Source organism: Syngnathus acus, chromosome 17, assembly GCF_901709675.1.
Source record: "Syngnathus acus chromosome 17, fSynAcu1.2, whole genome shotgun sequence".
NCBI classification, from domain to species: domain Eukaryota; kingdom Metazoa; phylum Chordata; class Actinopteri; order Syngnathiformes; family Syngnathidae; genus Syngnathus; species Syngnathus acus.
Window position 1 is genome coordinate 4944013 of NC_051102.1, and position 16999 is coordinate 4961011.

Genomic DNA, 16999 nt, shown 5'->3' on the forward strand with positions numbered 1-16999 from the left:
TAAGAAATGAACACAATGTATCTGAAAACAAGCGTCCATCTGGCAGGTGGCCTCCACTGCTTAGCAGGCAGTCACCTTGGAAGGAGTCAACGGGAAATGTTAGCCACCCTATCTGAGCTACCTCCCAGGGAACTACTTTACGTTTTTGGTTTTAATGTTCTGAGAGAGAGAGAGCGAAAAAGAGCCAGATCAATACTCCAGAGTCCATCACTGGCTCAGACTTTTTTTTTTTTTTGGCTTGTTTCCCCCCCATTCCATTTGCAACTCTATGGGCTCAGAGTGACCCCTAGGGAAAGAAAAAAAAAAAAAAAACGTTAATAGCTAACTTTATCTTTTTTTTTTTTTTTTTTTTTTTAAACACAGCCAAGTGTTGTACTTTCAAATCAATACAGGATACACAAATCTCCCACGGCTCCATGTTCTTTCTCCTCTATGCCTGAGAGTGAGCCCTCTTCGGACCACCTGCTTGCCTTTTTTGAAGGCCAGAACATGGAAAAAGCAAGTGTTGCAAAAAAAAAAAAAGTGTGCTTTTTTTAAATTTTGTTAAACCAGTGTAGTGTCAAATTAGGACAGCTAGAAATACATTTTGCAATGAACCATGGCAACAGTAGCGCTAGCCGTCTGTTAGCATAGCTGACACCTGATTTAGAAGAACACTTAAATTGAAATTACGTATTTTAAACATTTAAATTAAGACTTCATAGTTGTACTCATAGTTTAAGGTGGTGTCCAACTCAGTGACGTTACACGTCTACCATTTGATCAGGGGTGTGTAGACTTTTTGGATCCACCGTATTTTAATTGCTATGCAAAGCAACTATGTAAGCCATGTTGTGGTATTTGGAAAAGTTTCACTTTCTTATCACGTTTTCCCTCTCATATCAGTGTTGATGCTAATAGGCAAAGCTAGCGAACCCCTCGCCGAATGGGGACATTTAGCAAACAGACATTAGTTTTCTCGACTGAACACACTCTAAAATTGTCACAGATGCTTTACTGAAAAACAAACCTGAGCGAGTCATACTTTCACCTCTAAAAATGTAGGTAGCGGCAACCGTGGATTCAAAATGGGATCTTTTGCCCTTATCTATGGAGTTGTGTAGCGTGGCACACAAGTTGAAGGCCTCATCCTGGGAAAGAAGCATCTGTTGTTGCTTCCCTTGCAACGGACGGTGGAAAAATCAAGCGGATATTTGCTTTCATTCCTCCTCCGTGCATCCAAGACACTGGCTTGATATGCGTCTGATAGCGCAAGACCTTGTAGCCAAGAAGCACAGCCACTGTTGGGCAGATAAAGCAGGCGCAGCTGACGTTGGGAGAGAGGAACATCCATTTAGGTGGAAAACAAGCCCACGCGCCCCCTCGCATCCCCCCGTCATCAGATAATCGCCGAGGCTAATCTCCCGAGGTCGACCCGTCCGTCGGGTTCTGGAGACGGATGACGTGAGGCTCGTGATAGGCTGACTCCAGAGGGAGCAGGAACCTGGGGGTGAGGGGGTTAGACGGGTTAGGTCAGGCAGGGAGGCATTTGGAGGTGGGAAAGGTCTCCTGATGAGCTTAGAGACACCTCTCTGCTGGAGATTGTTGCACGACTGACAACGTTTGCTTAACACCAACCTCACGGAAGCCCCATGGGGGTGTGGGTGGACCTGTTGGCCTTGAGGTGTGTGCTGGTGGGAGACACTCGCAAAGGCAACAGCGTTTTTTGTAATTAACTTTGCCAGTGTTAACGAGACTTTTATTGTTCAAACGACGATGTGTACGTGAACTGGGTTGGTTGTCATTGTCGCGCTAAAACTTTCTCCTCACTCCAACTCACCTTTTGATTCATTTGCTTCCCCTCACGTTGTAAATGATTCATTGGAGTTGCAGCTATTTATTTGACTTGAATGGGACTGGATGGCAAAAACACGCCTTTATAGTGCAGGGCTTTTCTCTTCATGTAATTGCTGCAAACATTTTTGCATTTCTCTCGGGTAGTTTTAGCTGGACTTCTCACATTATTATTATTATTATTATTATTGATTGGATTTTGTCAATATTTAATGCATGGTACTGAAATATACAATTTATATTTAATCCCAAAACATTTTTGATTCAAAACATCTTTTTAAATGTAGGTACATATATTTCATACTTTTGCTTTTATAATTTATTAATTTAATTTGCATTTGTTTGATTTTTAAAAAATATTTTTAATGGATTACATTTAATCTATGTAATGTATATTATATTTGAATTTAAATTATGATGGATATTTACCTGGCTTATATTTTTGAACCATGCATTTGTAATCAGCGGTGTAAATTAGTCAATCCTCAATAAAACATTTAGTTTTTAGTTAGTTAAGACATGATACCTAATGATATGCAGTATGTGAATTGCATAACAGTCAGGTTGGTCTTTTATTTCAGCCCAAATGTATTTTGAGTCTTCAGATAATCTTTGAAATCATTTAATAAAAAAAACAAAAACAATATACTTGTATGTTGTTCCCCCTTCCTGGATTGTTGTACCTGTTTGCACGTTCAGGTTTTGCTTGCACCCGAGCGAGCCGGCCGGCCGGCCTATCAGTATGACTCTAATGTGTCAACAAATCGGCAGTGGATAGTCGCTTGTTTAATGTAAGCACCTTATCAATTTTTACAAGATGACTGGCCTGGAGTGTTTCCCTTCTGTGGCGGCCGGCCGGCTGGCCGGCTACCGCACATCGCATCGCATGGCATCCTACTCCAACAGGGGATTTATCAAGCTGGCATCCGCTTCAGCAGATAGCATAGTGACAACACTTATCTCCTCATATTCTCTTATCAAAAAACTATTCAAGTGCAGAAAGACATATTAGCACACTTTTTTTTTTTTTTTTGCCCTCCCTGCCCAAGTGCTCTCGTCCCTCAGTCTGCTCAGATTTATTTGCGCTGCGCACACACAAAGTCATGCGCATGTCTGGAAATGTCCTGGTGTCATTCATCAAGTGCCACTGGACTTTCATACTTCCTGCAAAACGCAAAAAAACAGGCAGAAAGCACAACTTCACCGACCAGGTCGTCATTAAGGTCGTTCTGACCTATTGGTGCAGGATGGGTTGCCTCCCACCCCCCTGCAGGTCTCAGGTGGAACTGCGCCAAACAAACCAATGCTCTATTGTTCACTTGGAATTTTATTTCATAAAAAGTAGCACATATTTTTCGACATTCTGTTCTGCTGGCATGCCGACTGAGGTCGAGTCATGTGACCGCAGCGTGCCCGACGAGTTCTGTGAGTGTTTGCTGTGTGGGGAAAAAAAGAGGGGTGGCTCTAGGGGGCGGCGTGCAGGTGCTCGTAGGGGGAGGGGGGGGGGGGGGGGCATGGCGTCTCGGGGCCACGTTAACCATTAACCATCATATAACGCTGTTACTCATTACCGCCTGCTGCTCTTGAGACTCCCTGTGACCTTAGTCCCAGGTAGGAATACCGCCAGGTGTGTGTGTCTTGCATGAGCCGAGTTGGAACGCAGCCTTCTATAAATCATAACTCCCTACCTCCCTCCCTCCCTCCCTCCTCCTCTTCTCCCATGCAGGCTTTTCAACATCCTTCGTGTTGACCTTCATCCTCCAGGCTGTAAAATGCTGAAGATGCTTGCCACACACGCAATTGTATTTGCTTACAGTCCAGCCAGGCTCAAAGGTGAGGAGACACATGCGCTGTTTGTTATTCACTGGAGGGTCAAAACTCTTTTAGTATCAAGTGGAACCCCAGAAGCAAAGTGTAGGATAGGCACTAGGCCCTTAATAAAAATCCATATATAATTGACGCTCATTATAAATGTCTTTCTTTTTTTTCACACCCAGACAATTCTGTAATAAATTCAAATAAACCACCAATTTGCATTTTCCACAAAAATTAGGAATCGCCCTCAAGATAATCAACTTGTCGCCATGATTTGTCGTCACCGCCATTATCGCTTGCGTGGATAGCAGCAGAAAAGCGAGGCTGCCATTCTACATTGACGCACACAAGGTTGTGCTCGAGCAGATCTGTAAACACGGAGCCCGCTTTATCAACCAAAACAAAAGGATGAGAATCAGCATGTTCAGGTTTTCAAGAGTAGGAGAAAACAATTAAGTTGTAATATTATGGGGGGTTGAGAAGAAAAGGGGTGTATATTTTTTATGAAATTGTAATACTGTAGTACAAGAACTGAGTTGAAATGTGTAATAAAAAAAAGGTAATTACGAATAAATAAAGTACTGTATTTCTGAATGCGTAGCTTTGATTAATGAAGTCCTAATTGCAAGGGAAAAGTTATTCATTATCCAGAATAAAGTCAAAATGTTCCAATTTTATTGGTAATATGACAAAAAATATGACATCTTTCCCGTTTCCCGACCGCCTCGAACGCAGCATCCTGGTATTTTCCACTTATGCAACTTTTTCGTTCTTGTCAAATAATCAGTGTGGACGTGACTTTGGCTTTCTGAAGGAAAGTGGACAAAAATGGCATCTTTTGTACTCGTGACAAAAAAAAAAAAAGGCTCTAAAAGTTTAATGTTGTGCTACGTGCTGCTGATTGTGCTGATATATCTGCTCCCATTTGTGTGTGTTACATAGCCACACAAAGTCAACACACACACACGCACGACAGGCTGCTACTGGGACATTTTGGAGTCCGAGTCAGCATGGCGTCAAGTGAGCAGAGGTGCTTATTTTGAAGTCTAACAAGGGCCACGCAAAGCATTGTGTGTAGTGTGTTGCCAGACCTTCATTCCCTCGTTCAGAGTGCAAATCTTATCATCACTCGCGTCTTATTTGTTCCCCCGCTAACATTTGAACACCTGAAAAAAAAAAAAAAGATTGACGTAAGGGCCCTCAAGGCTAACGTTAACCAAAGGCAACCTTTCTTTAATATTTGGAGGGGGTGAAAGCATATTTCAGGTGGGAGGCAGTGCCTATGTAGGGCCCCCCCCATAGCTCCGCCAGTGACGTGAATACATTTTAATACGAAAAGAAAACATACTAAGATTGAAGTTGTAATATTTCCAGACAAATATTAAAATATCCGACGTATTATAAGCCCTTGTGTTGCGTGCAGTCGTCAGGGTGTCCCTAATAAAGTGAGCTTTATCCTCATGTCGTATAACACCAGCCCAATTATTTCATGATTGCACATCCTCCTCTCACCTCTCATGCCGACCTTGGCAACTCACGCAAGGTCAACCAGCTGCACACACACACACACACACACACACACACACACACACACACACACACACACACACTCACTGTCACCCCTGCCAAAGCGCATATAAGTGTTGTGCTATCAGTGATGTGTGTGTGTACGTGCGTGTGCATATGTGCGTTAGTGTAGTCCAAGGCTGCTTTTTGTCAGTGTGCCGCTCCACCATCTGCAGCCCACTGACGAGAAAGTCACACAGCGTCGGTGGCGGCGACCTTCTATTTTCAGACAAAACACATCACACACTCACCGTGCAGGATGGAGACTCTGGGATGGAAAAAATAACTTTCACACACATACTTGTGAATGTAAGCTTGTGTCATGCTTTTTTCTACACTTTAAAGCGAACCACTTGATAATTGTGATATTATTAGGTACTGTCATTTTTTTCTTGTATTTCTGCTGTGCTGTTTGTGATGGAGGTGATGGGTTGAATTGTCCGTGTCCATCTTATCTTCTTCTAATGGCTTTTTTGGAAGCCTCAGCTTCAAATGGGTGATGGATGGACCCTCTTATCTGGCTGCCGCTTCTTCCCAGGCGGTGTGTTTTTTTTTTTTTTTTTTTTTAGCCCAAATGTGTGTGAGCCTACTTTTTGGAAGTATTTCAGTGGTACAATTGAGGAAGTCATTGATTACTTCCAGGAGTCTTTCGGTGGCGTCAGACAAACACTTGGTACTGCTATGCAACCGTACGCAACATTCAATCTTCATGCGATGCCTCCAAGGAGCTTGTTTGGGCCTCCTTTAGCGCCGCTGATACGACGATAATGCCCACTCATCATTGGAACAACATTAGAGGTTAGCGTTAAGCGAAAGGGTCAAAACGGGCTGGTGTCAGGCTGATATGACATCATGGCAACGTGCGATAAACAACAGAAGTGTATTAACGGCGGGAAGATGAGCCGACGCCAACGAGTGAGGCTGCCAACGACATGCCAAAGGTTGCGTTTACACCTGTTCTTTAATCATCTACCAGAGTGGGAACGCCGGCCGAAGGCCTCCCACAATCCTCTGCTGCGTGAAGGCCGAGAGGGCTCGTTGCCGCACCTACGTGGACATGTCGGCTTTTAAATGCTGCTGCTCATGCTGCTCCCATAAAAAAAAAGAACAAAAAATTCCCTCGGCCATGAAGAGGGGGGTGGTATAGAGGGGACACAAACAGGAAATGGAAGACGCAGGTGAACAATTGTAACTGTCAACTGTTACGTTTGAGTTCAAATGTATCGTAGTTTTCCAAATATAAAGCACAATTTAAAAAAAATAATTTGTATTTATAATCCACAAAATTGGTTAAAAAATGAGAAAAATAAAACAACAAATATTGATAATGGGATATATGTATATTATATATATATATTATATATATATATAATATTTCATATTTTAACATTTTTATATCGTATATGTATATATATACCTTTCTACAATTTAAGGATAAACGTTATTTGTTTTCAATAAATACTTTCAAGAGAGTATTCAAAATTTTACAGCTAACCAAACATTGCTCTATTTTCATCATAACATTTTTGGTAATTACAACATTATGCATTGAACTAATAAATGCAAGGCAGACACTGTGACTATAAACACAATTATGAACATTTAATGTACAGGATTATTGTCTCATGCCCCCTCCCCCAAAAAAATAAAAATATGACACAAAATACAGTTCCACTCGTCAGGAAGACTAGTAAATGTGTGCGAGCTCGAAGCTCGTTAATCCTCATAATGTGGAGATTGGGAAGAGACAATCTCACATTGAAGAGGAGACAAAACACCCGCCATCATCCATAACAATAAGATAACGGTCCGATAATCAGAACATAACAATCGTCATCATAATCATCCGGAATCTTATACGCACAGAGGAGATAATGATGATCGTGTCAGTGCACTTGAAGTGCTGGGGGAAAAAGAAGATACATTTAAAAAGATAAATTTACTCTAAATAAATACACAAATCTGATAAAGCAACAACACATCTTTGAGTCAGGGCTACGGACAGACATGTATGGAAAGGTTGAGCCAATAACAATTATTTCAGATTCATCATTTATTTGTCATTTGAAATGATTCATTTTGAAACATTTTGTCTTTCAGGTGTCTTCTTCAGACCGTGCAGGTGAGTACAAGTGTGTGCGCGCGGCGTGCGTGCGTGCGTGTGTGAGAATATGATCTGATTGATTTTGATGACGTTGCGTGGAGTCAAGGGCGCCGTGTGGTCGCCCCACGTGTCACACGGCAGCTTGAAAAAAAACACCAGCACCTCATTCATCAAGTGTGCTGCTGTTTTTAGCGCGCGCGCACGCACGCATATGTATAAATAAAGCTCGGTTTCGTGTTGGGTCAGTGTGTGTGTGTGTGTGTGTGAGGGGGGGGGGGTCTTGTAGATACCTAATATTACGGATGCCATCACGTGTGAAAAATGGTAATACAATTACAAGTGAAGAATCAACACACGCACTCACTCACTCACTCACTCACACTGCTTAATGAGTGTCTTGATTCAGTTTGACACTTTTGTGCGTGTGTATCGTTTGATCATCTCAATGTTGATTGGTACTTGCGCGCATGTGTGAAGCAGCCCCTCGCTCCCTTGCTCCCTCGCTCGCTCCCTCGTTAAATAAACGAATTAAGATGGGGGACGGCAATGGGTTTATTGATCAGTCTGAATGCAATCAACAAAGAGCAGCACCTTCACCACCGGAAAAGTTCTCATTTCATAAGAAACGTTCAAATAAATGTGACCGATGTAGTTATTGATACCTTTTGTTGCATACAGTTGAGTGATAAGCATACAGAGGAAAAGCGTGACTTGTCTGCATATTCCACGAATGATTCGATTCCGTTTGTTTGCGAGCAATAAACGCATTGATTAGGAACAGGCCTTTCTGCTTCAAGAAATCGAGCCGTCGTGATTACGTCACATAAGCAGTATTTTCATGTGTCTTTTTTTATTTGAAGTTCCGTTCGGATTATGTGCAAGATGTGAATTGAAAATAATTATAATAAAAAAAACATGCAGTATATTTAAACGTGATGGAGCTTAGTTTTCGACCATTTTAAAATGTGCCTGTGTATAATTGTGTTGTAGTCAATGTAAAATAAGAATCAACAGCATATGTAAAATAAGCGTTAATAAAAATACACATTATAAAAGAAAACATCAGTATTACTACAAATCAAGCATAACATGATATAAAATGTTCTTAAAATGAATAAGAATTACAAAAAAGAAAATACATATTTTCGAAAAGCACATTAGTGTTAAAATATTTAAATGAGATAAGAAATTAAAAATAGAATAACAGAAAACAATTAAAAGTACAACATTTCTTCTTTTTTTACGACCCCAAACAGCTTTGGGTGTTTTGAAGGCTTCATCAAAAGTCTCCATTATTAATATTTGTATTATTAGGACTAGTAGTATTAGTAGCGGTGGTGCAGTAGTAGCATTACAGCAGATATACGTATCTTTTATTCTGATGATAAAAACAAATCGTACAGAAATAACTTGATTTTTTTTTTGTTAACGTGTGTGTATGTGTTTGTAACACAGTCCATCAATGTTCATGATTAACTTGAACCAAATTTCCATTTTCAGAGCAATAAAGTGAGTACAAAAGTGTGAATTCAGTGTCGGAAGCGTGATTGGATAACAACGAGGACGCAATCACGCCCCTTCCAGACCGCGCCCAGTGTAGCGTCAGGCCACGCCCCCTGCCGAACCAGGTCCTGGCTCGCTGCTGACCGTACGCTGCATTTGTGCTGCCCACTAACCAGGCAAGTAAGCAGCGCGACGCTCGTTCCTCACCGAGAAACTCTGCGCGTGAGTGTGCGTGTGCGCGTGACACCTATGGCACACCACTGAGCAGGTACGTGGACCCCCGCCGACCCTTAAAAAAGATCGTCCTTCTCTTATCTGCTCCTTATCAAACTTTTATCTCACTTTTTGGTGGGCGTTTGAGTGCGGATGATACAGTGTATTTATTTCATGACGTGCACGTGCAGCTTGAGTCATCGTCTTGTTGTGCGTGAGATATAATGACAGCCGATTTACTGTCAAAGTGCGTTTCTACGTGAGATAGCAAAAAGAAATTAATGCGAGTTACCGTGCTGACGTAAAACGCAGGTCAACGTAGAAATGGAGAAATGTTGGTGCGGGTTTGGTTGAAGAATTTCTGTCTCTTTTGCTGCTTGTTTTGATTTTTTGCGGTGTTAACTTCTCAGCGAGTGACGCTAAACGGATGCGTTTCTACAATTTGGAAGAACATGTAGAGCGTGTGGATGAGCCGCATGTTGAACAGTTTGATGTGAAAAATGAACGCAAAGCGGCGTCTGCGTGTGCTCTCAAATTGATCGTCATCTGTGTCCCGCCGCACTTTCGCAGGGGCAACGACTCCCTGGCTACTTTTCCTCCTTTTGACCCCCCAAGGGTGTATGGGAAGTGCTCCTGGATGGACCTGGGCGAAACCGGCTGGTCCATGGTTAAGCGAGAAGCATCCAGCAGCCCAGGGTCACCGGCCGAACCGAGCTACCTGCAGCCCGGTGACAGCCGGCGGAGCGGTGGCGCCCACACCCCGGACGAGCTGAGGACTCCCCCGGGCGCGGGCGACCTCGACGCGCTGCAGGGCGCCAGAACACTCCACCCGTACGCCCACTTCGGACACCACCACCACCACGGCAACCCGCTGCAGAGCTCCGGCGGCGAGGACGTTCCCCTCTTTACGGATCTAGATCAGGGCGGCAAGCTGGTTCTGTCCGGCGGGGCGCATAAGGCCGCCGCGGCGGGCCTGCTGGTGGATCCGTCGGACATGTATCAAAGCTTGGCCATCGCCGCGGCCCAAAGCCAGAGCGGATACGAGTCCTCCTCGGGGGCTTACATGCACTCCAACCCCAACTCCCCCGTGTACGTGCCCAGCTCGCGGGTGAGCTCCATGATCCCAAGCCTGTCATACCTGCAAGCCGGCGGCTCGGCGCAGCCGGGCCACGCAGTCTCCGGCCACTCTGTGTGGTCGCAGCCGGCACCGGAGAGCCCGTCCTACGGCGCAGGGAGCCCGCATGCGCACGCCTCGTCGGGCCGCTTCCACTACCCGCCCAGCCCGCCCATGAACAACGGCGGCGGCACGAGCAGGGACATCGGCTACGGGAACTCGCTGAACGTGGCCAACCGGGCCGAGCAGTACGGGCTCTCGCGGCCGCTCGGTGCGGCCTACCCAGCGGCTTACTCGCCCTACGTGGGTCCGCAGCTGTCTCAACTGCCGTCGCCGTGGACGAGCGGGCCCTTTGACAACGGCATGCTGCACACCTTGCAGAGCAGGGCCGCGCCCTTGATTCGGGGATCCAACGGAGGTAAGCATGCTTGGCAAGAATCGAGGAGGACGCGTCAAATACAACTTGCATTCATAGACACTGGCCCGATTTAAAGGAACATCACAAAAATATTTATTCTCTACTTAAACCATATATGTTATGTCTGGTTTACTTCCTTCAGTAATTGTGATATTTCGTGTGCGTAAAAACGCAAGATAAAGCATGACGAGCAAAAGCATTCATCTGGTAGTTTTATATTAAGTTTGTCTTAAAAATGGGAAGTTAAAGCAGAAAACAACAAACAAATCAAAATCTAGAAAAAATCTAGTAGGTGACTAATTTGGTATTTGTCTTTAGCACAAAAATACACTTGACACAGTTTCAGATGCACCAGGCCTAAACACGACGAATCATGAATTTTTTCCCGTTAGTCTCGGTTAAGGTTGGCATGAAAGTGTCCCTTTTAAGCCAAAATATTAAATATAAAATGGGACACCTCTTTCCTTATACACTCTAAAAATCACAAGTACTCGTTGTTCACCATTAATTTAGCATATTGTGTTATGAGTGACCTACGTATAAAATGTACAGTTCAAGCAAAAAAAACAAAAAACAATTTACATGCACTAATTTGTCATTTTGTGTGCGTAAAAATACATTTACTTATTTGAACCAACTGAACAAGATGACCCGAAAATGTCCATTTTATGAAATGATTTGTTGTCATATGATAGGACAGCTTTAATATTCATTTTGTGCTTAAAACACTTTTGTGATAAAACAATTCTAAAATATAATGAAAAATCTTTAAGAAAAGCCTTGTCTGTTGATTTTTCTCTCTCTAAAATATACAATGAAGTTCAACCAAATCATGACTTTGCTCGAAAGGCTAAAATTAATTGTGCAATTTCATACAAATGTAGCCAATCTCAACTTTATTTATTAAGCGCTTTTCATCCAAAGATTGTAACACGGTGGTTTACAGATTTTGTGTGCGTAAAAACAAACATCCATTATTGTGCCAAAATTATAGTACAAACAATCTTCGACGAAATTGAAGACGTTACTGTTAATTCTTAACTAAAAATAACAACAACAACAAATATTTATGTACATATATTAAAAAAATATATCTATATCACAGTATAAGATGGGACACTGTATGTTTGGTGCGTAACACACGGGAATCTTAAATAGCATCAATAATCCTCTCCTTTCACCAAAATAAAATCTATTCTGTGTAAATGAAACAATAGTTAAGGTTACATGCAAAATGCGTTTGACTGGTAGAAGCACATTTGTTAGCATTTTCTGTGCGTAAAAACAAACTTACCTGGCTGTGCCAATAATAAATCATTATTGTTTCAATGACAAAAAAATACGAAGACATGACATTTTTGTTGAAAGAGAATGTGATTCAATTTTATAGCGTTACATGAGTATTTCAGCCATTTGGCGTGTCTAAAGGCTTTCATTTAACCAGAGCATGTTAATAACAACGGAAACGACAGCGCTTTTTGTGTGCGTATTGACGCACGTGTGCGTGTGTGTGTGTGTGGGCTGCAGTGTCGGATCTCCTGGACGACATGTCTGAGAGCAGGGAGTGCGTCAACTGCGGCTCCATCTCCACGCCGCTGTGGAGGCGCGACGGCACCGGACACTTCCTATGCAACGCCTGCGGCCTCTACAGCAAGATGAACGGCCTCAGCAGGCCGCTCATCAAGCCGCAGAAGCGCACGGTAAGCTCTCGTCTATTGCTTGTAAACACGCGCACAAACCCCAAGCAGATATTTTTACCTTGCAGGGCGAGTCGAGTCGAGAGCTTTGATTGAGTAGAACTCCTGTACTGTACCTATTAAAATGGCCCGTAGGTGAAGACGTCTTCGAAATGTTTGTAAAACAATAACAAACGTATTTTCATTCAGTGAGTCAATTATTAGTGAAACGTAATGGAGCCATTACGCGGGACTTTTACGCACCCAAAAAAAAAATGACACATTTGTGATTAACGCCCTGTGCGCACGCACGCACGCGTGTGTGTCATCGAATAACATTGGGCAAGTGTACCTAATAAAAAGGCCTTGCATCCTTGGAGATGAATGTGTAGCTCCTGTAGACAATATGTTTAAAGAAACACGCATTTTTTTAAATCAAGTTTGTACTCTTAAAATAAGTCCAACTAAAATAATTTTTAAAAAAAGAACATTTATCTATTAATTCATTTGAGATTGGAATTTTTTTTTTTTAATTTCCAGTTTTTCCATATTTGTTATTGTCAAGAAACCGGTGTGTGTGTGTGAGACTGATTTGAAATAAGTTCCCACGCACGCACACACACAGCGATGTAAAACCATTTATCAATTTTAAGCGAAGAAAAAAATGACAGAAACTGAATTCAATAAGTTAAATCAAAACGACAAATTGAATTAGTTTAATTTTACCGGTCTTGGTGCCATTACGCACAAGTTTTACGCAGCGAGAAAAATCCCATTTTCATTCAATAAGAACATTCATTATTGCCAGGAAACGATTGTGTGTGTCAGACGCGTGATTAAATTAAGAGGGTGGGGGGTCGTGCACTTTAGGAGCACGTGACAAGCAGGAGATCAATCAGTGTTGAAAAGCCCCCATGTGGATGAATTAATCAGCCCCACCCCACCCCCCTCCCGTGGTTTCAGTCGACGTCCCGCAGGATCGGCCTGTCGTGCGCCAACTGTCAGACGAGCACCACGACGCTGTGGCGCAGGAACGCCGAAGGGGAGCCCGTGTGCAACGCCTGTGGTCTCTACACTAAATTACATGGGGTCAGTACACTTCGCGACCCCTCCCCACTCGTCATCATCATCATTTTTATTCTCCTCATTTTTCTTCAACTCTGCGGGTTTGTGTACAGGTACCTCGGCCACTGGCCATGAAGAAAGAAGGCATCCAGACTCGAAAAAGAAAACCCAAAACACTGAATAAAGCCAAAGGGGGCTCAGGTGAGTTTTATACACTTTTTAATATCAGGTCCACCTTAACAAAATAACAAATCAATACACCTAACATAATAACACCCCGTTGCACCTAATAATATAAAAAGTTAATAGTGTGACCTTTCCCCATATTATTTCACTGTTGCTCATCAAATAATTTTTTTTCACCACAAATCATCTTACTTTATTGACAAAATATGATGACTAAGTTTGGCTCATCCTTGTAAAAGTGAGTGTTAAAAAAGGTCCAAATGTTTTTGTGTGCCTAATGAAGTGGCCAGGGACGGACGGGATCAGCCATCAAGTAAAGAAACACACAAAAGTGATCTACATATTGTTCTCATGTTTGTAGGAAGTAGCAACTCTGTCGCCATGACGCCCACGTCCACATCTTCATCCAACTCTGAAGACTGCTCCAAAACCAGCTCTCCTTCCACGCAAGTGTCCGGGGTATGCCTTTCAATGGTTTCGTTTCTGCTTGGAGTTGACTCCTCCTCATAAATCACATTCGGTGCTGTCGCAGGTCAGCTCGTCCGTGCTGCCCGTCTCGGGGGAGGGCTCCGTGCTCAAGTACCCCGGCCCGGAAGGTCTGTACGGTGCCGTGGGCCTGGCGCAGACCTCTGACGTGGGCTCGGTGAGGGGGGAGCCCTGGTGCCCCATGGCTCTGGCTTGAGAGTGGGCCGGCCGAGCCCCTCCTGTGGAAGTACTCGGGCGACGTTTGAGCCACCTGACAAAGACGGACCACTGGCAGAAGATTCCCTCCTGGCAACGGCTGGATTTGGGAGTCCGTAGCGACGGTTTTGGCCCGCCGTCGGATGCTTTTACGGACCTACCTACGAGAAGAGCGTGACACCCCCTCAGTGTACGGAACGGATTTCCTCTTCCAGCATTTGGATACTCAAAGACCTGTTTTGTTTTTTCTTTTTCACAACTGGAATCACCACGCCTCAAGAATCAAACGAAAAGAAAATAATATTTATAAATCTCCCGTTGTTGAGAAGATGATTGTAATAAAGTTCTGGAAGTAGAATAGACGCTCAGACCTTTCCCATGTCTTCTTTGTCCACCTGAGAGCTAGCTCTTAACTGTCGTTGGTTCCGACAGGGTACGGCTGACAGAATAAGTCCGAGCGAGCCAACATTTGTCTTAAAAACTGTTTTCCCAAGAGTAAAATTAGGATATCACTGCAGTTTTAAAAGTCCCCAAGCATCGCAGAGGCTTTCGTAGTCAGCATAAATCCATTTTATCTCTCCAAAAGGAGGCTAAAACAAGACGCAAGCCAAGCCTCGGCTATTAAAAAGATTCATCATTAAAAAATATATACAATTAATTTGCGTCTGCAGTGTTCTTTAAATGTGAGCGCCAGCAAATGAAATTCCAATGTCAATTTTGTCAACGTACGCTGAGAGCGAGCGAGCGGCTTCGCTGGGTTGAAAGTCCTCGAAAAGTAAACACGGATAGTCGGCCATGAGGGCGGGCGGGCGGCAGAAAGGCCCGTTGCTCGCTTGGCTTCTTTCGTTGATTTTCAAAGGAGAACCCCTCCCTCCCTCCCTCCTCCCCCCGCCTCCCGGAAGAGATGCCATCTCTGACTCAGCCCTTTTGGGCTTCCTCAACAGACATGGGAGGGAAAAAAAAAAAAGTCAACTCTTCATAACTCCCTCACGGCACGGCCACTTGAGCTCAATAACATTGCAAGCACTGCTTTCATCAGCTGCACTCACCACAACTAACCTTTTACATTCTGTCAAAACCTTTATCGTGACGTTTTACAGTTGCTGACGTTAGCAAGAAGGTTTTCCTTTGTTTCCTTGCCCGTTCTCATTTGGCCGCCATTTTATTCCTAACACCAGATACACTGCGCTGCCGGCGAACTCATCAAGTCGCTGTAAAATCTCTTCATTCACTGTACTAATTTACAGATTGGCCGTCGTGTGTACTTCCTGCGAGTGATTCCCCGCACTAAATGTGTTTGATCAACCCATTACAGTAAGCTGACATTGTATGGCAATTGTGTTCCGGTCCACTGCACTTAACTACCAGGTCACTGTACTAATTTGCCACTTGGATGTGCTAATCTGAGGCTGATGTTCCAATTGACTCCACCAAACTGCTTGCCCAAAGAACTTTTGCCACTTTATTAAATTGCTAATTAACTCATGAAGGTCCATCAACTCCTCCACACTGCATTCACTTGGCCTGGCTGTGCTTTTGAAAATCACGAACGGGACAATGGCGTCTCTCCCGACGGCGTCACTAAACTAAGCCAAGCCATCTCGCAGGCAGGCAGGCGTCTTAATCGCAGGAAGTTTGATCCACGCTGGGGTTGGGCTATCAAGTTCAAAATAACAACCCCCCCCCCAGCTAATGCAGTGAGGAAAACCTTTGAGCCATATCACCGCCGCCGCCGCCGAGTGTTTGCCGTGACGCACTGTAACGTGATGACATCATCACTGCTTTGGAACAATGGGAGTGTTTCCAAGGAAAAGGTTGCGAGTGAATGAGTGGAGAAGCGTGGAAGTCTGCGTAGGAGTGTGCACACTCGGCCGGCGAGCATTTATTTAGCAGGGCGCCACGCTGGGTGTGACACGACTGAAAGTTCAGGGCAACGATAAGAGGATCGAGACGTTGCCCCTCCTTTGGCCACAACTAATGTACGTATATGCAAGAAAATGAAAAGCTATCCAGCACGGTATTTCTCGTACTGTGTCATGAAGTAAAAAGAGGCCAAGCGTTGTTGTACTAAGCCGCCGGTGACGCAGGACGTCTTGCGCTTGGCGGCGAGCTCGGGTTCCCGTGCATTAAGTTCATTCAAAAGGCCTCGGAGAGACGGACGGGCGGGCGGACGGACTACCGGCCGGCGCTAACCTCGCTCTGAACTCCAAACATTCCGAACGGGCTTCTTGGACGGTGACGGCGGGGAATACTTGCATTAGTCACATGATTTAACGGCGCCGTTTCAGAGGCGGAACGTCGGCTTCGTATTGTGTCAAACTTTTTTTTTTTTTCTTCTTCATGGGTTCACTGTGACCTGCAGTCATATTACGTCATTCTATTTGCTGCTTCTGGCAAGCCTGGAATTATGTTTGCAATAATGATGGTGTCCCATTACTTTTGTCCATCCAGTCAGTCCCAAAAGTACGATGCAGTGTTATTTTTGCACACAAGCTGAACTCAGTGACTGAGGCGAAGGAGAGCGGCCGGCGCTTCCTCGCTTTCGCCCCTGACCGAGCAGACCCTTTTGGCCGAGCCGAGCGATTCATTATGGACTTGACTTTAAAACTTCCTGTTTTTCCCCCTCTTTAATTAAGCCAATCTGCAGCGCTGCACTAAAGAGAGGAAATACCTCCAAATAGTCCCCAATTTGCGGCCGTCTCAACGATCCCGCCACGCAGATTACATCGGCCGCGTTAATGTAGCAACGTTTGATCACCGAGGGAAATTATGTCTGTCATTTCTTCCTGCCTCGCTGCCAATAATGTGGGAATGGTGCAGCAGCA

General features: G+C 44.1%; 1 protein-coding gene across 1 annotated transcript; it reads left to right on the plus strand.

Moving 5' to 3' along the window:
* The first annotated feature begins 8941 nt into the window (after positions 1–8941).
* Positions 8942–14537, plus strand: gata6 (GATA binding protein 6). The gene is made up of 7 exons (XM_037276922.1): positions 8942–9089; positions 9605–10566; positions 12094–12266; positions 13206–13331; positions 13421–13508; positions 13855–13952; positions 14026–14537. Exons 2-7 carry the CDS (start codon positions 9672–9674, stop codon positions 14173–14175), a joined length of 1530 nt encoding a protein of 509 aa, XP_037132817.1. The 5' UTR covers positions 8942–9089; positions 9605–9671; the 3' UTR covers positions 14176–14537.
* The last annotated feature ends 2462 nt before the right edge of the window (positions 14538–16999 follow it).

What these genes read in the sequence shown, in the direction of transcription:
- gata6 (XM_037276922.1), top strand. Translation starts at nt 9,672, where the DNA reads ATGGACCTGGGCGAAACCGGCTGGTCCATGGTTAAGCGAGAAGCATCC. An exon ending in TCAAGCCGCAGAAGCGCACG is followed by an intron (nt 12,267 to 13,205) that starts GTAAGCTCTCGT and finishes CCGTGGTTTCAG; the next exon opens with TCGACGTCCCGCAGGATCGG. An exon ending in TAAAGCCAAAGGGGGCTCAG is followed by an intron (nt 13,509 to 13,854) that starts GTGAGTTTTATA and finishes TCATGTTTGTAG; the next exon opens with GAAGTAGCAACTCTGTCGCC.